The sequence below is a fragment of the Argiope bruennichi genome, chromosome 2, assembly GCF_947563725.1.
Source record: "Argiope bruennichi chromosome 2, qqArgBrue1.1, whole genome shotgun sequence".
Classification (NCBI taxonomy): domain Eukaryota; kingdom Metazoa; phylum Arthropoda; class Arachnida; order Araneae; family Araneidae; genus Argiope; species Argiope bruennichi.
The window spans coordinates 94,013,692-94,037,186 of record NC_079152.1 but is presented as its reverse complement, the minus strand read 5'-3'; the positions used below and the strand labels follow the sequence as shown (position 1 = coordinate 94,037,186).

The 23,495-nt window shown below is 27.0% G+C and overlaps 1 protein-coding gene across 1 annotated transcript in view; it reads left to right on the top strand.

Moving 5' to 3' along the window:
- Positions 1-23,495, top strand: part of LOC129961953 (RNA polymerase II-associated protein 1-like) — a 57,122-nt gene that overhangs the window by 10,199 nt on the left and 23,428 nt on the right. Inside the window, exons 5-15 of the mRNA XM_056075602.1 lie at positions 2,485-2,569; positions 3,707-3,859; positions 3,973-4,035; positions 5,602-5,817; positions 9,726-9,856; positions 12,597-12,698; positions 16,229-16,330; positions 16,534-16,701; positions 19,390-19,524; positions 20,266-20,400; positions 22,113-22,182. Of these exons, the coding sequence (XP_055931577.1) occupies positions 2,485-2,569; positions 3,707-3,859; positions 3,973-4,035; positions 5,602-5,817; positions 9,726-9,856; positions 12,597-12,698; positions 16,229-16,330; positions 16,534-16,701; positions 19,390-19,524; positions 20,266-20,400; positions 22,113-22,182 (1,360 nt within the window). The remainder of the gene's footprint in view (positions 1-2,484; positions 2,570-3,706; positions 3,860-3,972; positions 4,036-5,601; positions 5,818-9,725; positions 9,857-12,596; positions 12,699-16,228; positions 16,331-16,533; positions 16,702-19,389; positions 19,525-20,265; positions 20,401-22,112; positions 22,183-23,495) is intronic.

The window sequence follows — 23,495 nt, the reverse complement described above, 5'->3', positions numbered from 1 at the left end:
CTATAAAATTAGATTATAATATAGTGTAAATGCAAATAAAATTTTTGATATGACTGGCATTATTTAGATTTATTAAAAAGTAAAGTAAGATTTTTATGTTCTTTTTAGAGGAATTTGCTAAGTATTCAATTTTTAGATCATCTTTTGAAAGGAAGTTTTTCAGTACTGTTTTATATCTCAGAAAAAAAATTAGTTTATTTTTAAAATTTTTATCAAAATTAAATTAAAGTGTTAGGAATATAATGTGCATTCTAACAATATTTTCTGCTTTCAAATAAAAGAAAAAAAAAAAACCAAAGTAAACAAGAATATATTTTCTAGCTTAAATTATTTATATATGTATTTATTCATTTCTTCAGAATAAATCAAAATGCGTATTAAAAAAGGTATTTTCATTATAATGATCTATGACAAAAGAAATAAGAGTTAGTTATAGGAAAAGCCATTTGCCAGAAGTCAGAAATATTTTTATCTCTCTTTTTTCATTTCTAATTTGGTATAAATACTTATGCAAAAAAAAAAAAACCACTTTTACTATTTGTTTATTTTTAACTTTGATACTTGGCTTCTTGATCTAAAATATTGTCAATTAATTGATTAAAATGGATTGCATAAATGTTGAAGTATCAGTCTTATTGCATGACAAAATTCCTAAAATTGAAAATTTTAATGAAAAGCAAAAATTATTATCTATTACTGAGATTGTTTTAAAAATAATGAAATTATTAATAATTATTGAACCTAATGTATATTCTAGCTAGATTTATAAAAGAGGGAGCAAGTTATGTTTTGAATTTTTTCAAAAAGTACTGTCATTTATATTTTATATAAGCCATATTGTTATGAGTCAAAAAACATAAATCATTTAACTGATTTCCAATTGACTAAAACTTAAGGCATTCTTTTCTGTACATCACTATAAAAAAATATCTGTACTGTTTTTTTGTTTTTTTTTCTATTATTATTTCTTTTAGTGCAGAGTCTATCTGTTACTTAAAATTTTAGCAGGGATATACAATTTATATATTATGTACTTGCACCCGTAAGCAAAATACAGCACAGCAAATACAGAGTTTTGTGCTCCCAACGCTCAGGTCCAGAGTTCAATCCTTGGGCTGGGCAAGATCGACTCAGCCTTTCATCCCTTCAGTGGGTCGATCAACTATGGACTAAACATGCTATGGAACTAAACACTGGGGGTTCTGCATTAAGTTGATCATCTAATCATGACATATGCCTTGCACCCCAGGGCCTTTGGTAAAGAAAGCAGATATGGACGCTGTAGGCCTTGGCATACATGGGCTGTCATGAAACTGAGTTTAGTTTTAATATATATTCAGTGTCCATTCTTATTATCAACCAATTACTAATTTCTAAACCCTTAGAAATACAATACGTTCTTAAAAAAAAATACTTTAAATGATTGGAAGTATTTTTTTTTTTTTATGTTGAGTCAATAAATGTATTTTTGAAAAAGTTACAAAATCTAACATTTTATACAATCTCCTGGTTATATCAATCATATTTAATGAAATATTCTTAACATTTAAAGTTTTAATATTTGCATTTTCAACAAAATTTATGATTGACTTATAAAAAGTTGTAAATCACTATTTTAGATGAAATTAAATTAGTGTCTCAAAAGAGATTTTAAGATATTGTTTGAAAATTGAAACTATGCTCTGTTGTATAACTTTCCTAAATTGTTTCTTAAATTATATTTGTAAATGACATTCATTTACGTTAATTTTTTATGACTCGGGGATATTTAATTTTTTATGACTCGGGAATATTTAATTTATTACGACTCAGGGATATTTAATTTATTACGACTCAGGGATATTTAATTTATTATGACTCAGGGATATTTAATTTATTATGACTCAGGATGATTTATTAAATCTTTATGCTTTGGAATATTGGAACAATGTTTTACTAAATATGTTTGATGGTACTATATAAAAGTTAGATTTTGTAACTTTTTGAGAAATATATTTATTGATTAAACAACATAAAATATACTTTTTTCCATCATTTAAAGCATTTTTCCATTTAATGTTATATGTATATTTCTAGCAGCTTAGAAATTAGCTTTTGAGTCACAGTAAGAGTGGACATTCTGTATTAACAATGGAAAAAGACTCCATAATATTGAAAACTGTCTCATGAAAGATTTCTCTTTTGTGTTATTTTTATTGAAATATTTGTAACAAATATGTTCTATGTTTCATATGTTTTAATTGTAATATAATTATAGTATCATGCAATTTTCACCTTGATTTTTTAAGAATTTCTATTGTATTTATATAGCTTTTGTATAGTTGCAACATTTTTGAAATATTTGTTACTTACAACATATCATAATTCCTTTGACATTTTTATTTCTATTATTTTTATTATTTATGATATATTATTAAGATTACATTATCTACGGAATAATATAATTTCTTTTTAACTCTTAAATTTGCACATCATATTTTATAGTTTAAAGGAAAAAAGTCCCAAAGTGTATTTGCTCAGTTATTGGAGAAAAAGAAGGAAGAACATAAAAAAAATGAAGCTTTAAATGGTAAGTGCAATTGTGAAAGTTTTTTTTTTTTCTTTCTTTATCAACGCATATTTTCTGAAACAATTTTTCAACATTTGTATAGTTTATTTTTGTATTTTAAAGATTAATTTATTTGAATTTCAAAATCAGAAAGTAAACTTCTTTAGAATGTAAGCATGAGTAACTACACATAATGAATGAAAAAAAAAAAAAAAAAAAAAAAAAAAACTGATGCTTCCAAATTACTGTTTATCATAATTTTTCACTGATGCATTCAATTTGTTTCAAGATTATCTCTTTCCTAATTCCATATAATTTGTGAAAATTTTCTGCATGTTATTATAAGAATGCAGAAAATTCAAGAGTTAAGGAATCATTTAAGCAAATTTGTATATATTTTATGCCTTAGTATCTGCCATCCCCATATCTGACAGTGTAATGTTCAAAGTTAGAACAATTACTTTCATTGGTTTCAAAATTTAAGAGAAATCAAAGGCTATTTGTTGCCTTACAATTCAAATGATTCAGTTAGTTATTTTTCCCCTTTATTCAAGTCATCAATGTTGGAAACAAAATCTGATCTTATAAGGGACAGGTGTTATTTTATTTCTTCGTCATAAATATAAGGGTAATGTTCATGTCAACTAACAATACAAGAAACAATGGATGCATAAATGGTTGTGTATGTGTTTGTTTTTATTTTTTGTTTGACAGACTATTTGATCTAGTGCTATTAAATTCAGCATAATTTTGTTTAGCAGCCGTTAATTTTGACCCAGATTTTAATTAATGAAATTTAAGCAAAATTGTGATATTTTTTTTCACCATAACTTCTGAAAATGCTTAAAAATGCTAATCTTTACATCATATTAAATTAGAAAAAAACTATCATTTCATTGATATCAATTTTTGTGTATACTATTTCTAGTTTAAAATAATTTTTTAAAAATATTTTTTGCTCATTTAAAAGCAATATATTTCATTGTTGTTATTTTTTTATCTTATTTGGTAGTTTAAAATTGCTCTTATATTGTTCAATGCTTAATAATAACTTTTTATAAGTTACTTGTTATTCTTTTAATATTTGATACTGCAACTTGTCCATATGTAATTTATTTTAAAAATTGAATTATATTTTTCTGTATATTAATATTCTAGAATCATCTAGCATTCTTTTGGATGGGAGTGGCCTTTTGAGCGACAGACCAGAACTTGAAATAGAAAACATTCACAAGGAAAATCTTGCCAAAATTTCTAGTATGTCCCAAGAAGAAATCTTATATCATCAAAATCAGCTTAAGAAACATTTAGGTAAATAACTTCCTTTATTTCATTCATTTAATAAGAATTTTTGTTTTACTTTTTGCTTCAATCTGTTTCTTCATATTTGGATTTTAACCATGTATTTCCTTTATGTCCTTTAGATCCTAATATTATAAAATTTATACAGAATAAAAGAAATTATCAAAAAACAGCTTCTTCTGCAGGTCAGTTGAAACCTTAATTATTTTTTAGCTTTCATTTATCTTTTTTTTTTCTTTTTAATCAAAGAGTAATTTGTATTTTGATTTCTGTTGTAGAATATAAATATATATACACACACAGTGTCCCAAAAAGCAAAATAAGTTTTTTTTTTAACCTTTATATTACACCTAGCCATATTCTGTTAATTAGTAAGTTTCATTAAATGAAATGGGCAGTTATCCGAAAACACTTTGACTTCTGTAAATGGAGATAATTTTTAAAAAAATTACAAAAATATATTTTTTATATGGGACCCAACTAAATGGAAAAACACAAAACGAAAAATGACAATGAGTAAAATGTTTTTCTTGAATTCTTCTATGTATTACTTGCTTCTCTCTACAAAAGTTGTATTGATATACTTATTTTTAAAGTTAGAGGGACTAATCACAAATTTAGATGAAAATAGTTATTTTAGAAATGCAGATTTATTTAATGCAAAATAAACTGCCCTTTGTAAACATTTAATTTAATAACATCCAATTATCATGACTTCAAAAAAATTTACTAATAATGTCATTTTCAAAACAGCCAAGATCCTTCTAGAAAGTATGTTTATAGGATTCTTTGATGATTACAAATTACAAGATCCTTATTTTCTCGAAGAGGAAGAATCATTATACATGTAATGTAGAAATTTTGTGTTTGAAGTTACTGTCAAGCCATTGTATGAACATCCAGAACTCATCAAAATTGACAGTGTAGAGATTATTATATTGCAAAAAATCCTATTTCATACAGCAGTTTCATCTCAATGGCAATTTTCCATAAATGCATGGTGTGGCATTTTTAGACACTCTTTGTTTGATTTCATTTTGGTAAATAATATGCTGAATGGTGACTGGTATATTCAGTTAGTTTTGATTGGCATTATGAATTAGCTTTGGCAGTACACATTCTTGTTCTTTGCCAGCAAATTCAAAAAGCCTACCTTAAAGTCACAAGTGATGAACTCAGTCACATATGTGCTAATTTTCTTGAAAGAATTCATCTTTGTATAAAATTTTGAATTTGTTCATATTAAGCAATTAAATTAATATATTGTCTGACATTTTTAAAAATTTAATGAAAGTTCATAAGTACATTTTTGTTTTCTGATTCTGCCCTTTTTTAATCTTTAATAATATGTATCCCTGAAAATCAGCATGAAAACATTATTCATAGTTTGGTCAGAGGTATGGGTAAATGGTCTAAAATGATAAATTTACTTTTTGATAGTTAAGAATGTTTTACAGATAGAAACCTGAAAATTTGTGTCCTTGTAGATGAGTGTAAGAAAAACACTTGTTGACATTCTTTCACTATGAAAGATGTTTCGAAGATCAATTTTTTAATTTTTTTTAATTCCCTTCTAGAAAAGTCAAAGTATTTCCATACTTTCGAATACTTTATTTGATGAACGTTTGCAATTGGAAATATATGTGTAATTGTAATAATTAAGGAAATAAACACTTGTTTGAATATTTTGGAACATCATGTATATATATATATATCAGTAGTGTATAAAATATTTGTGAATATCTTTGCAGAGATAAGAAACAAGAAAGCTGTTACTTCTCCATTAACAAATTTGACAACAAACAATGATTTTGAAGATGGTGATCAGTCATCTGGTGAGGTTCTAAGAAAAGAAGGCAAAAGTGAATGTGATGCTCTTATTCTTGAAAGAGCTATGGAATTTGAAGTAAATTATAATCAAAAGGAATTACATGCTCCTGTAGTTGAAGCCAAACATAAAGATTTAGGTAAAATTTATTAATTTTCTGTAATGAACTTGATTGATTTAATACTGTTGTTTTTTTTCCCTTTATATATAGGATATTTTTAGGAATTGATTCATAGAAAACTACAGCATTTCTTGGTATGTTTTTTCTATCTTTAGTGTAATTGTATTTTCATGGAACATGCTTTTATTTTAATGTGTTTGATATTACAAGTTTTGAATAAGTATGTTATATCTTCCTAAAAATGTACATTTTGTTGCTTAAATATAGAATATATTAACTTGTGTATCCATAGCTTCACCTCTATCTATTTGTTTTCATTTTATTTTTGTAAACAACCTGTACTTTTGCATGAGAAAAAGCAAAACACAGGAACTTGGTAATTGTACTAAAAATTAATTAAATTTATGTTTGATAAATTAATTAAATCTCATAAACAAGGTATTGAAATTGTTATCACCTTAAAATGACTTTTTGAATTTTAGTATGATATAAAAATAATGTTTGTATGATGATATGTTCAAAAGTTATGGTGGGAAAATCTAAAATCTCCTAAATTTCATTTCTCACTTTTAGGGAAGCATGGAGATTTTTTAATAGTTTAGTTAATCCATCTGGATGATAAGGAGCATGTGTTAAAAGTCATTGATGTGGAATTTTATAAATTGCACAAACAAACTAACACTATATATATATATATATAACTATATATATATATATATAACTATATATATATATATATATATATATATATATATATATATATATATATATATATATATATATATATATATATATATATATATATATGATATTTTAAACTCTAATTTCATTTCTAATTAATTCCCAAAGTTTTAGCTTAATTTTGCTCACATTAATTTCATTCTAAAATATTCTCTTATTTCCTGATCCCATTCCACTTTTTCTATTTAATTCAACAGAAAAGTGCTTAGAGTTGTACTTTCACAGGCTCTGACTGAAGGGATAAAAAATATCAAGCGTAGCACATTCTTTTAAGAGATCCCTATAATTCATTTGCCTGTGATCGACTTGTATAGGAAATTCCTATCAAAATCTCAGTATATAAGCCCTGGGAAAACTATCTTCCCTCTCTTTTCCCTTCTTCTGCTTTTGTGTCACACTGTGAACGGATGTGCCTTATTCACACAGCTTGCCTATAAATTATGTCTCCTGGGATCCAAATAAAATGAAGTTAAAAATTCAAAGTGACTTCAATGTCTTTGGCTATGACCCTGCTTCAAAAATAATATGCTTACATTTAAGAGTTTACATTATTTATCTGCGCCAAAATTGTTAAATGAATTATAATTAAATCTGTGGGAGAGGTTTCGATGTTGTATTGCGCCTCTGCAGCTCGTTATTGCTCCGAAGATGGTTCCGTACTAACTTGGCTGCTTACTTCAGTCATGGCCAACCGGCCACATAGTTTCCCTTGGCGTAGCTTCTTCGCATCTGGCAACGCGTTTCCTGAGGCGTGGCTTCATTGCAGTCTTCCTCCTCTGGACACTCCGTTCCATGTTGCCGAAGCTCCACACCAGGCGCTGCCATACCCTCTGCCATCTGTACTTCAGGGTCAGTTCTCGTTGAATTACCTTGGCTTTCTTCACTGCCTTCTGTAACTTGTGACCTCATCTGACATTCCTACTCTGCTGCCCAATACCCTTGTGTTTATGCTCCTTGTTATCATAAAGAGGTTCCAGCTCTTAGCCTGTGCCATGATTCATCCATTCAATGTCATTTGTGTGTTATGTGTTACATATCATCACAACACAATAATTAACTTCCATTACCTGCTTTGTTCTTCAGTCCAGTGCTCAAAATTGTCTTAATTGTGATTAATTAAAAAAGTGATGAATGTTTAAAAGAAAAGCCTCAATCAACTGACTCAACTGGTGAAAGTCAAGATTTATATTTTATACTTTTGATTTTATTGTAAATTGCATTTTTCCAATTACAATACAATTACAAATAATCTTTTTATATTATTATTTAAAATATTTTGAGCTTAACTAATTTTTTTCAAATCTATTATTTAAAATTTATGCATGATATTAAAGTATGCATTTGAAATTTTATGCTATTAAAATCAAGAAAAATGATTTCCCCAAATAAATTAAATTTATCTATTTCCAAGATTTGAAATTAATAAATGTATAAAAGTAGTGACACATGATATCAGAGAAAATCAGTGAATACCTCAGAGGAAATTTGTTACACCTCTGATTGTAATTAAACTATACTCTGTTATTTTTTGTGTCAGAATGCTTTTATGTTTTAATATGCATACATACCTTGTGAATGAAGAAAAGTAATAGACCAAGGTTCTTATATACTTTATAATTAAGGGTACATGATAATTAGAATAATATAATGAATATGAGAAATTTTTACACTCCTGATAGTCATTAAGCTACCCTCTGCTATGCCAAAATAATTCGAAGTTTCCAAATACAAATGTTTCTTTTTCTCAAATACCAAATATTTTTTATATTATGTATTTTATTTCCCAAATATTTATTATAAGATTATTTTGAATCTTGTTTGTTACATTCATTTACATGTGTTTTGTATGAAACCCTTGAATCTTGCATTTATTTCCAGTTCCAAGTATTTTATATGAAACCATACAATTTTACACATATTTGTATTGCCAAGTTTTTCATTTGATATTTTTGAAATCTTGCATTTATTATTTTCAGTTCTAAATACTTTATTTGAAATCATAAGTATATTGATATTTCATTTGGGTGAAATCATGGCAATATTGATATTTTATTTAATATTTTACTTTCTAATTTAATAATCTTGTTGAGTCAGAGTCTTTAAGAATAATGTAGGCAAATATACCATTGACTATCCTCATCAAATTAAATTCAATATTGAGTTTCAACAGAAAAAAATGATCAAAATATCTTTCTGTATAATATCATTTAATTTTTAGTATTTTAAGTGCTGTTATTTAGGCTTATGAAAAGATAATACTTTATTTTATATTTCTGATATAAAATGATGAATGGGATTTCTGTATTAATGTAAAGGTAAGGGAAACTTGGGTATCTATATTAATAAACATTTAAATATTAACCTCTTACTTGGGCACCACTGTAAGGTATAGTTGTGTGTCAAAGGACCCCAGCACATTTCCACATCTTGCAGTAGAAGGAAAATTGTAATGATATTTGAAACTCTAATTTCAATTTTAATTAATTTCCATAAGTTTTGCTTAATTTAGCCCATATTAACTTCATTCTAAAATATTCTCCTATTTCCTGATCCCATTCCACTTTTTCTATTTAATTAATTCAACAGAAGTTTTGTAAAAATGCTTAAAGTTGCACTTTCACACTCTCTGAGTGAAGGGATAAAAAATAGTAAGCCTAGCACATTCTTTAAAAAGACCCCTTTGATTACGTGTAGAAACGGCACGTGTAGAAAATCCCTATTAAAATCTGACATACAAGCACTGGGAAAACTTTTTCCCTCTCTTTTACCTTCTGCTTTTGGGCCGCACTATAAGCAGATGTGTGCTTGTGTCTCCCAGGATGGAAATAAAGCACAGTTAAGAATTCAAAGTGTCTTCTATGTCTTCAGCCACAACTCTGCTTCAAAAATAGTATGCTTACACACACACACACATATATATATATATATTATGCCGATTAATGATAATTCTTTAATTATTTCTATGAGTTGTAATAAAAGAGGTATTAAATAACACAAATCATGCATATTAAGTTCTAATATATCAACTGTTGTAACTATATGTTGTTGAAACTGTATGAAATTCTTTATTACTAAATTTACACACACACACACATAATTTTTAGGAAGTTTAAACTTATTATTATCAGCTTATTTATGTTGATGAACTTTTTATATATATTCTTAAGTATGTTTCTTTTTAATAGAAATTCCAGTAGAAGCAAAGAAATTGGTGGAAGGCAGTATTAAAGGGCTATGGAAAAATATGAACAAAATTGAAAAAGAAAAATTGGAATGGATGTCAGATTTACCTAAACCGAATCCTGTTGATTTGAAGGTTAGATTTAATAGGCATTACTTTCTTTATATTCTTTTTACATTTAAAATTTATCACCTATATATTTGCTGAAAATACTATATTTAAAAGATACTTATATATATATTTTTTATCAGTTATCAATTAAGTATGCTATTTTATCACCTGTATCTAAATCGAAACAGATATTGGAGCTGTGTATAATGTAAAGTTTAAAAGAATTTTATTCTGTTTTGTTAGAATTTTCTTCTACTAAAACTTTTTTTGAAATAAATATTAGTACAATTTAAATACTTACAAGTATTGGAGTGAATGAAGGAATTTGGAATTAAGGCTTTCCCTAGGGGGTTGTAAATAACATAAGTATACAAAGCCCCTCAACACTGCACAATTTTACAAAAGAAAAATGCTTTCATATTCTGCTTTAGTTCAGGTTTTATTTTACTCCTAATGTATGTACATTTGAATAATGTCAAAAGATATCCTATTTTCCAAATATGGGTGTTTTGAGTCTTCTTATATATTAAAGTAGCTGGTATTGAATGCATAGTTCTAGTCTCAATTGAAAATCCTATTATTCTTTTGAGAAAAAGTTTGTAATTCATCACAAGCACGTGACAACATATGATTTAAAAAAAATATTGACAGACTGTCTGAAGATGATCTTCTAAAATGTTGCAAAACTGAAATGCTAGTTTAAAGACATTACTGGTTACATTTACAAGTTTAATAAGATTATTGAAATAAAATTATCTTGATTTCCAAGATCACAATATTATTAATACAATATTATGTAATAAAAATAATTTAAATTTTTATCAAAATTTTTTTGCTGTACAGAAAATTATGTTGTTTTTACCAATTATTGATCACATTTTGTGAAGAAAATTTCTCAAGATTAAAAATTGGAGAAAAAAAAGGAGAGAAATAAAAATAAGAGAAGAAATTTGAGATGTAGTAATAGCCATGAACGATTTATTTCTCCTTTAAGATTATTTCTGTTTGACCTAAATTTCATATAAAGAATGTAAGACAGTAAAATAAAAATCACATATTGCGACCTTATTCTAGCAATTTGCTCTCAAAATTTTACATTATAATACTTTATGAAGCAATTATTTTTATTTGACTTATTAAATGCTTATTTTTGTGGCTGAAAAGTAAACTTTATGAAAATAATTTGTTTTTATCATTTTGATGTATTTCTTAAATAATTATTATAACAATGTAATAAATAGTAAAAGGCAGTAAATTATTATTTTGTAATGCAGAATTTATTTTCAGACTCATTCTCCCCCACAAATTTATTTTGTACTAGTTAAGGTTGATTAGAAGGAAAGTTATATAAATTTGTCTATTTTTCCCTCTTTTTTTAAAAAAAGAAGTAAAATCTAATAAATATCAAATTTTATTGAAAATTATTAAAAAGATTTATATTAAAGTTCAAATTCTTGGAAAAACTAATCCAGCTGTAAAGAGGAGGCAAAAAAATATCTTGAACGTGACTCCGAATAGAATTTGTAACCTGTGAAATTCATATCATCCCTTTCTTGACTAAACCACTCAGACTCAATATGAAAGTTCTAAGGGGATAGTTAATTCTTACTTGCAAGTATCATTTTATTTGATCATGTACCTGTAATCAGTTCCTTCATGTACCTGTAATTAGTTATTTTATTAAGTTATAATTTAAGCAAAATTTTAGATTTCTGAAAAGTTCTATAAATTTCTGTAATTAAACTATCTATTTCAAAAGAATTAATTATGACTATATATATCTATCAGTATTAATTTAGGTTTTCATGATTAATGATGAATTTTTCTTTAATAACTTTGTTAATTTTTCATTTGTATTTAAAAAAATTATGTATTGTATTTTTTTTTTAATAATCTGTTTTCATTCTCACAATCTTTTAGTTAAACTTCATTGTATGCAACAAGTTTTAGTTCTCAAATAGCATATTTTTGATCTTCTTAAACTTAAGAAAAATAATAATTTTTTCTATTTATGTCGTCACATTTGAAATTTATAAAAATAAAAATGCTGAGCATATTTATTAACAAGATTGAAAACAAATGCTTAAAATTTGAGCTTGGATAATAATTCAAACTTGGAGAAACATTATTATATTAAAGAACTTCTGTAACAATGTATATCCTTTCTGAAGCTTCAGAAAGTATTAGTGCAGTTACTATTGTAATGACGCATAATTACAAATGTTATTTGCAGTTATTAAAAATGCTACTTATAATGGCTTATATAAAGTTAAATGAATTAAGAAACTGGAAAATTTGCATTTTTGTAATGTATTAGAATTTTAGTATTAATAGACAAAAATCAATTTTTTTGCTCCAATGTTCAAATATTTTCTTTTTATTCTGTATAGAAACCTTATTGATCTGAAATATAAATTAAAGAGAAAGAATGCATTAGCAATCTACAATTAGCATTAACAATGTTTATTTTAATTTATCAAACAAAATTATCCTCAAAATATATGTAGCAAAAATTAAATTACTGCTAAATTATTGTTTAATGTGTTTGTTATGAAATTCTGTAAGGATAAAAAAAAAAATGTAAATTATCTATATTTTTAACCAATTTATTTCTTTTGTTAATTGAATTTTGTTTTTAAATAATTTTTATTTCTACTCTTATGTTAAAAAAAAAATTATATTCTATTCAAGGTAACTTTTAAAAACTGATTTTTTTAAATGTTTTCTTATTGTTTAGTTATAATAAATATATGCTTTTATTTAGACTGGTTTCACAGCTCGTTTTGATTTTGAAGGAAAATTACTTGCTCGTGATTTAGAGACACCTACTTATAAAGGTCTGCATCATCATGGAAGTGAACCTGAAGTAAGATTATGTATATAGATTATATATATTGGATTTAGATACTTTGAAATAATTTTTAGTATTTTAACTAATTCTAATATTTGATTGGAAAGCTCATTTAATTAGGTTATCTTACTATTTATTCATAAAAATTAATTCATACAAATATTTTTTTAAGTAGATTTTTCTTAGGAATTCTACATATTGCAATCATTCTTTCGATAAAACTTCGGGAAAATTTCAGATCATCACCTATTATTATGCCAAGAACTATAAACTCTCTCTCTCATTTAGATGACTGTGTGCATGTTGCTCCAATTTAAACAGACAAAGAATAAAGGCTTTTTAAATGAACATCCGAACTTTGCAGGTCCATTAAAAGAAAACAAATCAAATTGTAACATTACACCAGCCTGCAAAAAAAAAAAGAAATTTTTTTTCTTTGTAAAATTTTAATTGATTTATATCAGCAATGATGATGTCATTCCAAAATGCAAACTAAATTTTATGTAACACGTAAGAATTTTTTACAAATGATGATGAAAAAATTAACAAAATGCAGTATAATGCATACAGTTGCAACTAGTTACTATTAACTAAACACAATAATGCTGTTTATTTACAATATTATGATAACTTTTGTGTTTTTCTTGAAGTCAAGAAGCTTCTTTTTCGAGTTTTTCGTTTATGGTCCACATCTCTTTTTAAAGACCAACAGTAATCGGCCATCACGTTAACATCCCACCGTCCTTGATATCTGCGTTCCATCTCCTTTATATCCTGGTGGAATCTTTCACCTTGCTCGTCATTCATTTTTCCTAAATTGTCTGAGAAGTAAATGTGAGTGAAGGAAGTGAATTTTAATGCTCATATTGCACCCCAAAAGATGATAAGTACGTAATAACTCAGTTACAAGTTCTTTGTAATTTTCTTTTCTCTCATTTCCCAAAAAACCTTCTACGACATCTTTAAATGCAACCCAAGCCTGCTTCTCTCTATTTGTCATACATTGTTAAAAATTGGAATCTTTAACTAATTTCTTTATTTGTGTTCCATAAAATACACCTTCTTTAATTTTAGCGCTAGACAATTTTGGGAACTTCAATATAAGATACTCAAAACATTTTCCACTTTTATCGAAAGCTTTCACAAACTGCTTTATGAGTCCCAATTTTATGTGAAGTGGGGGCAATAAAATATTTTGTGGATATATTAAATATTCATTTAAAATATTCTTCTTACCAGGAATCCATTCTTGTCTCTTCTACCATATCATTTTTATCCAATGACTTTCTCTGTCCCTGCTATCCCATTCACAAATAAAGTACGGAAATTTAGTAAATCCACTTTGTTGCCCGAGAAGCAGACCTATAACCTTTAAGTCACCAGATATTGCCCACTTGTGTTCAGTGTATTTTATTTTAGTGAGAAGCATCTCCATACTTTCATATGTTTCTTTCATGAAAACGGAATGTGCAACTGGAACTGATGCAAGTTTAGATTCGTTATGCAATAAAACTGCTTTTAGACTCCTCTTTGAGGAATCTATAAATCGTTGCCAATCATTCGGATTATAAGGAATATTATCTTCTAATTCATGTAACAAACCAGGTATGTCAGCACAATAAACCAAGAATTTATCAAATTTGAAAAATGATAAAAATTGCTTTTCTCGATTCCTGTACCAACTAAACGGCATATCTGTCGTTAACAAATTTTTCTCTTTTAACCAAGAGCCTAATAATTTTGCATTTTCTTTAGTTAAACCTAAATCACGAATTAAGTCATTTAATTCCGCTTTATTAAATTTTTCAGGTACTTCATTTTTCATGGTGAAATCCAACTGCCGTCAATGTTTTGAATTTTTAAATAAAAGGTTTTTTTTTTAAATACAATTATAAGTATTTATTCGATATAAATGTATTATTTAATTTCAGTGAAGTAAGAGGTTTTCAGAATTTATTTAAACTAATAAACATACATACTTTATTAATTTATCCTATCCAAATCGCAAAAAATCTGTGTATTTTTACTTATTTAAAAAAGTCACTTTTCAAAAAAACTGTACGTGATACGTAAAAACTGATATTATTTTTGAAATAAGCATGCGAAAATACATAAAAAACAACTATTACTTTTAAAACAAGAAATTGTTGCAGTCTGGTGTTATTATTTCTTAGAGATAAAAAAAAAATAATAGCTGAAAGTTTAAATTCAACACTACTATTAGTATTTACTGTGAACCCATCCAGAAATATGAATTATATTAAAACAATCCAATACCCAACCTACATGTTTCCACCGTGTCTGATATGACACTTTGAAAGTCAATATGCATTTCTTAAGTTCTGCACCAACAATTGATTGTAGAGAAACAAACACTTGCAGTTTGATATACTCCCCCCCCCCCAAAAAAAATAATAAGTCTTATCACTTTGCATGCATATCTGTAGGTTTTCAAAACTTCAATACCAGACATTCAGAAAAAAGTGTGAAATGAATTATCAAACAGCCTCGTCATCATTCATATTTCTGGATTGACTCATATTATACATAACTGTGTTAAATTTAAATTTTCTATTGTTATTTTTGATTTCCAAAGTACAACAAGCTAAATGCAATAAGGTTGTATTTTGTTTTGTTTTCTTTTAATAACCCTACAAGGGATATTCATTTATGCATGCTTGTATTGTAAGGAAAGCAAATGTCTTACTCATTTAATTCAGAAGTTTTAGAGCTGATTGATGATTAAAATTTTTAATCCCAATAACTTTCTGATATTGATGGTAGAAAGATATTTTGAATAAGCAAATTGTCACCTTAAGATAACAAACAACTTTTCTCCTGGAAGATTTCTGATAGCTTAGTTAGTGTTAGCTTAGAAGTTAGGAACTGAAAAGTGATTGTTAATCCCCCAGCTTCAATTAACCTAATGACACATGGTTTAAAAGTTCTCAACTTCATTCAGAATGCATTCTTTCACTCTTTTTCATCTGGAAGTTCTTAACACATATCAAATTATTGAAGAAAGAGCTAATTAGGTACCTCATATCTCTGAACAAGCAAAATTTATATTTATCTACATGCTAGCATAAAGTTCAATCAAGGAGTTATATATTAAGATACATATTTGAAATTGCATGAGATAAAATTTTCCTGGATATTCAAAAGTTTTTATATCCGGAGGAATAGCCTTAATTATAATGATATTTTCTGAAGAAATTATATGTAAATTTATCCATTTATATTCTTTTGTTCATTTAATATTTATATGTGATAAAAATTGCATAATCTGAGAAAGGCAATTAGATAAGATCATTGATTTTTATACTGTATTGAATTTGTGTAATATTATATTAATAGCAGTTTAAAATGTTTTGGTTTGATTTGAATAAAATAGTTAATTTATAATCGGTCTTTAAAAATTTTACTTCAATCATTTTAATTTTATGAAGAGTTTAATATTTATTCCAACTTGACTAGATCATATTTAATTTGTGATATGTTGTTTTATGAAAAATATATCTAACTAAATACATATCCTGTTTCAGGTTGCTGGATATTCACTTGAAGAATTGTTTCTTTTAGCTCGGAGTACCATGCAGTCACAAAGAATTACTGCTTTACATACAATTGCACATATTCTAGATAATGTAAGCAAATATCAAATTTTTATAACTTGCATGTTGTAATATCTTTTATATTAGCATATTTTGTTTATTACATGTATTTAGCAATTCTGTGTAAATGGAAGTATTATATATTGCAAGTATTTGAGGCATATAATACTTCCATATCAATGAAATAAATTTGACTTTTTTCTGTTCAACAACTTATAACTTTGATTATATTTTAGTATTGGTATGGAATGATGGATGGTTGTTTTGATAATCCTTTATTACCATCAATACTTGAAGCTGGAATAGTCCCATTACTAAGATGGGCTCTTGATGATACCTCAATTACAAGCATAGCAGCTACTATTACAGCTATCCACAGTCTTTTAATTTGTAAATCTGATGAGGTAAGTTAATTAACCAACTAGTCTTCAAGATTTTGTTTCTTATTGCATCAGTTTTTCAATATAAGAAACTTTTTGATTTATTACAATGTAGATTTTTTTTGTCAAAAGAAAAATTACAAATACTTCTTGAATTAATTTGATGAATTGAGATAATTTATTTGAACAAAGAATTTGTGGAACAAACTTAAAGTGCTTTTGAAAGAATTTTTAACTAAAGTTTTATTTTTAATGATTGGTACTTCTCTTGAAGAAAAAAAGCAATTTGACATTTAAATGTATGATCACAACAAAAATATTTTTACATATGAAATTATATTTCAGAACATTTGAAAGTTTTGCTTTGCAAAAAGGGCATTGTAAACTTGTATTTTATCATTTGTTTTGTTTCCCAGACTCTGATTTACATTTCCCCCCCTATTGTATGATGTAATTTTCTAAATTTTGTTTAAATGTCTTAATTTAATCAGAATTGTAAAACCATTATTTGAATTTTCAAAGTAAATCATTTAATGGTAATAATACATTAAATTTTTTATAAAGATGCTCTAAAAATAATATAATTAGTAGAATAATAATATAGTAGAATAATAAACTTAATATTTATAACATAAATTATGCAGGGAATTAAAACGCTGTCTCCTTCTGCTGCTTCTGTAATAATGGTAGCTTTTATAATATTACAGCCAAGCTCTCTGATACGAAGCCTGGTGATGTTACACAGTGCATCAAGATTTCGCATTTGGCGACAGTACTACCCTCTCACACAACCATTATTCATTTTTTATATTAACCTCCAAATTGGAAAAAACTTGCATGATAAGTTCATCTTCTGTAGCCACTGGATAGGAAAATTCTTTTGAAAATAGAATTATCTAATCTGCATCCGTTTCTAGACGACCCTCTCCAATATGTAGAATCTTATTTGTAAAGACACCTGATTCATGGTCGTTGTACCATTGCAAGCGCATGTTGTTCTTAAGATAGAGCTTTTCAGTCCTAGACCACAGAGGTGACGCCTTGAGACATGCGCTTATTTCATCCGCCGGTATGGCCCTCTCAATAACTGTCAGTGTCTGTCTAAAATCGCCTGCGCGCAAAATGACAACTCCGCCCATCACCGCCTGGTTGTCGCGGATGTCCTGCAGATTTTGATTTAACGCCTCTAATGTATGCTTGTGTGACATTGTACACTTGTCCCATACTATTAACTTGCATTGCTGCAATAGAACTCCCCTCATGTCGGGGTATCTTCGCTTGCAAGATTAAGCGGCAATTTGAAAACGGAATGTGCAGTCCCACCACCGTTAAGCAAAGTTGCAGCAATGCCCGAGGAAGCTATATTGCGGTCCTTGCGGAGTTGGGCTAGCAGAGATTCAGCACAATTGTCTTACCCATACCCCCTGGTGCGTCAAGAAAGAATAATCCCTCCTCCCCACTATTACTCGGTGCAGAATCGTTTCGTAGATTTGACGCTACTCATTTCATTAAATTGCACTTCTAAGACTGCAGTGTCGTAGTTTAGTTCCTTCACAACTTCGCTTGATAACTCCCCTCTTCGCTGCGGTTTGGGTAGGTTGAAATCAGAGAAATATTTTCCAGATATGGAAATCATTTTATCCTCAATCAATACCAAAGCTCCGTTAATGATTAGGTCATTTGAGTGCCATCCAGTCTATGCGTGATATCTTCTGATAAAGCGTCCTTGTATGTATCCAACAGCTGAAGGGGGTTTGACAGTCCGCAAGTGCTCACTAAAATTACAAACAGGTCTTCTAGCTACTTTCATAGTCCGAGCTTTATTACTCCTCTTCGAAAGATTAGATTTGCGTTCTCTGGGAATTTCGAAAGAATATGAAATAATAACAAATAAAAAAAACTAAACAAACCTAAAAAACGATGTACTAATAAATGTACAATGTACAAAATAAATTTATTAAAAGTATATAATAAAACAAAATAGAAAATCAAGTACGAATTTCTTTAAAATCAAGTCAAGTCTATTTTATTTATCGGTCGATTTTGAGATAGCTACAGCAGTATAATGCACATAATTTTTAAACTTTTAATTAAAATATAGTTGCCAACAATCAGAACACACTATGCATATGTGAATTTTCAACGCCAGTTGGTGTAACGCAAATGCGTGAATTTTCCACGCCAGTTAGGGTTAAGCAACGGAGATTAGAAATTTTTTATTTCCTTTATTCTGTTTTATTTTAATTTAAAAGTACTTCAGAATGAATCCGAAAAATCGATTAATTAACAATTTTTAATTTTAAATGCATCAAACACTAAGAAAAGCAACAGAATCATTTGAAATAATCGATCGAAAACATGTTAAGCCTACCCTTTTTTGTGTGGGAAAGAAAAACAACTGAAGCCCTACTCATTAGGCGATGGGGAAATGAAGGCTTTTGGCAGGAAAGTTAGTTTTAATTAATAAAAAAAATAGCCATTCAATTGACCGGAACAAATAATAGCCTATGTCCTACTCCAGACTATATTCTATCCCTGTGCTAAATTTCATCCAATTCTGTTCAGCCGTTCTGGCGGGATTGGCTAACAAACATCCATCTATTCAACGAAACTTTCACATTTGTAATAGTAGTAGTGGTAGTATATATATACATACACATACATGTGTGTATGTGTGTGTGTTTTAATTATGATTAATCTTCTTTACTATAGCTATGCTTGCAAAGATCTTTCTGTTGGTTGAATGGACATTTAATGCCTCAGCTTGAATCTCAAGATTTAATGGAATCTAATGTTGTAATTGAAGAATTAACTGATGCTGATTTAATTAAACTTGATGTCATTAAGGTATATTTTTTTTTTGTCTTCATTTAGACTTTGTTTTTACAATTTTAATTTCATTGCATTGTTTTTAGTGGAGGAAATAATGTAAATTATTAGAAAAAAATCAATAAAAATTGCATCAAATATATTATTTTATATATTTTTATTATCAATATAAATTATCCATCTAATCCATTAATTGATTTTCTGTAAAAATTTGAATTATACATCAATCATATATTCTTTATTTACAAACCTTAAGAAGTGTATGATTTTATAAAAATTCATATTTGTTCTGTGGTTAGAAAATATGTACAGCAACTGAATAAAACTTCCAGTAACTCTGTATGATTCTGCATGAATTCATATTTGCTCAATGATTAGAAAATATGAAGAGTAACGGATTGAAATTTCCAGTAACTCCCACTTTTGATTATTTATCCAGTGCTTCGTATTTAATAACTACTACAATAATAGTCTACATCAATTGGGATGATAGATTTTCAATGCTCGTTTTATTTTAATATTGCAAATTAATTTAAGAAATTATTTTACTGGAAAGATTTGTTTTTTATCAGCTTAATTGTAAATATCAGTCGAAGCATTTTATGTAACTGCCTTTCTTTACATATAAAAAAAGTAATTTCTGGTATTTGTTTATGAGGATTTTTTTTTTGCATATATTTTCGTTTTTCTAAAACATGCACTTTTTCTTAATATTGTTATATCAATTCATTTCATAAAATCATTTTGTTTTTGTTAAAGGCATTCCTCCGCATGGATATTCTTCCCAGATTCTTTTACATTCTCCAAGTGATGCAACCTCCTCCTCTTGTTTGCAAACTCATCATTGAAATTTGTGCTCATTTAGCTCAACATTCTGTTGAATCTGCCAAACAAGTAAGTGTAGTTTAAATCATTTTTTAAAATTTTCATTATAAAATAATAAAATCAAAAAGTGCTATATTACATAAATGCATTTTAATTAGCTGTGGTAACAGAGTGTTCATTTCAAAATTGCTATGATTTGTCACAATGAGAAGAAATTGACATCAATTAATATTTTCTTGCCCACCAGTGCCGACGTTATTCCATTCATTTGTTAATGTAAAATATGCTATTACCATGCATTTTCTCTCAGATTAAATTTGGTGTTTTATTTGTTTTTTAAAGTATCATTTGCTTTTTTGGCATCACATACATATTCAAGAACTTAAGTTACTAACCAAATACTTGTGATTAATGATCATAATATTATCTGATGATAGATACTGATGAGTATTAGTGGTGTAATAAAGAGCATAGATGCTCTGGATAAAAGTTTTAGGATTCCATGAAAATATTAATGCTCTGACTTTATTTTATAAAGACAAAAACATAGTTCTAATAATAATAATGTCCAAGCACTGTTTTTTATTATTATACTGTTAAATACAATTTGAATTTGTGAATACCAGTGATGAAGGATTATAATATTATAATGATGTAGCAATAGGGCAATAAGAGGAATACAGATTTCTTTGGAACACAATTTGGGAATATTTTAAAAACTAAATATTAGTCCAATTATTTCAATTTTTAAAGCCAAATATAGCTTGTTATTTCAATTCTGAATCAGTAACTTAAATATCATGCAAAATTTTATTTATCCTTACATTATTAATGCTTATTATTAGGTTTCAATCGAGCACATGATTTTCCATGTGTATGCGCTTTTCATATGTTAAATCTAGTCAGGGATACTTCATTTTTCATATGCATAAATTTATATTATGATATTAAAGTTATAACAGTGGACTAATTTGCAATTAATTTAAAAAAAGTCTTTGCAAATTGTAACTAAAGTATAAATTTAATTGAATTCAACCCCTATGATGAATTTGGATCTGATGGATTTTTAAAATTATGACATTACAACTATTTTGCTCTTGAATAATTCAATATCTTTTGCACTATACCAATTTTTGGAAAACAGAAAATGTGACACAACCACGGTAACTTCCAATCAATGGACAAATTATTGTACATTAATTATTGTCTTCAATTTAAAATTGTATGATTTATCTTTAATTGAAATGGAACATTTTTAATAAATTTAGATAAGATTGATTCTCAAATTTTAAAAAGAAAAACAGAATCCAGATGTTACTAGATTGGCTAGAGAAAATTTTTATCCTGCTTCCTTGATACTAATATTGTTAAATTTTACTAATTATAAGGCTTGTAAATGAAAATTCATGGCTGATATTAATTTAATTATTGATAGTAAAACAAAAACAAGGAACTTTGAATATATATTTTGTCTTCTCTTATACATATAAGTTCTTGAACTAAAGACAGGGAAAAACAATTACCTTTTAAAATGAGAAATTTAATATTTTATATACAAAGAGTTTTTTTTTTTTTTTTTTAAGTTTAATATTTAAAACATTTCTCAAGTTTTATATACCCTAGAAAATTCCGGATTTGTAATTCTTAACATTAACTGGTTGAACTGATATGCTTTAACATTCTGTAATTTGATTCTAATTCCCATTAAATGTAGACTTCCAGAAACTTCTGTTTTCTTGACACTTTTTAATTTAATTGTTGTTTTTTTTTCTCTCTATCAGGTCACCAGTCATTCCAGATTGATAAATTTGCTGTTTGAGAAATTTTTGCCTCTAAATTGGCATTTTGTTGGTAAGTGTCTACACACAATAAATTATAGAATATTTCTCATTCTGAAATAATATTTCTTTCTGAAAATTTAATATGAAACAATCAGATATACTTTTTATAGGTTAAAGAAATGATGACATTATTGGTTTTATATATTATAAAATGGCCTCTGGAAATAAGTTAAATCTATATAGCCTGATGTATTATTATTTTCTTTTTTCCCATTTTAATCATTTGAAAAAAGAAGGGGAAAAAAACAACTGTAGGCTTGTTATATTTTATTTTGTAATTCCTTGATTTGTCAAGTGGATATTTAAAAAGTTTTAAATGTACTTATACTTTTCTATAATAAATTCTATTTACTTAATTTTCAGTTTTGGCCCCGTTTAGTTTTTGTTTCAAACACATTAGGCAAATTAAAATATAATCTTTTCCTTGCTTTTTGCATATATCTACTATTTTTGTTGAATTGACACCATTAGCTTAATATTTCTTTAATCATTTAACTAATCATTTATTCTTTCTATGTATTAGTCACTCAATGTGTTTATGGAAATAATCTGGCATAGCCACTCTATAGTAGTTGGAGAAGATAACTGACCTTACTCTTTACTATCCTTATACTGTTTATCTGTAAAAATCCTTATTTTAAAAAGATATTTAAGTTTTTCTCTAGTCCATAATTTCTTGTTTATGATAAATTGAAGCCATTTGACAAATTTTTATTTACTATATAATTTATTTTCTGTGGTAATTTATTTATTAGTTGAATTAATTTTTTGCATGCATCTTTAAAATCTCTTGTTTTAGTTAAAATATGATTTTGTCACTTAATGTGTTAATAGTAAATAATCTGGCATAGCCATTCCATAGTAGTTAGATAAGATAACTGACCTTACCTTTTACTATCCTTATTCTATTTCTCTGTAAAAATTCTCATCTTAAAAAGATATTTAACTTTTCTGCTAGCCCATAATTTCTTGTTCATGATAAATTGCAGCAATATGACAAATTTTTACTTACTTTATAAATTATTTTCTGTAATAATTTATTTATTAGTTAAATTAATTCTTTGCATGTACCTTTAAAATTAAAAAGAAAATTTAAAAATCTCCTGTTTTAATTAAAAAAAAACCCATATATCTCTTCCAGATTCTCAGTGCAATCAGTTAACTCTATTTGCATTTTGTATTATAAGTGTACTATTTAGAATTTTAAATTTCATACCTTTTATTTTAATGCTATTTTCCCCTTTCCACCCATAAAGCTTCTAAAAATTATTGCATAGTTGCAGATTTTAATATGATGAAAAATGCATGCCATTGATTTTTATA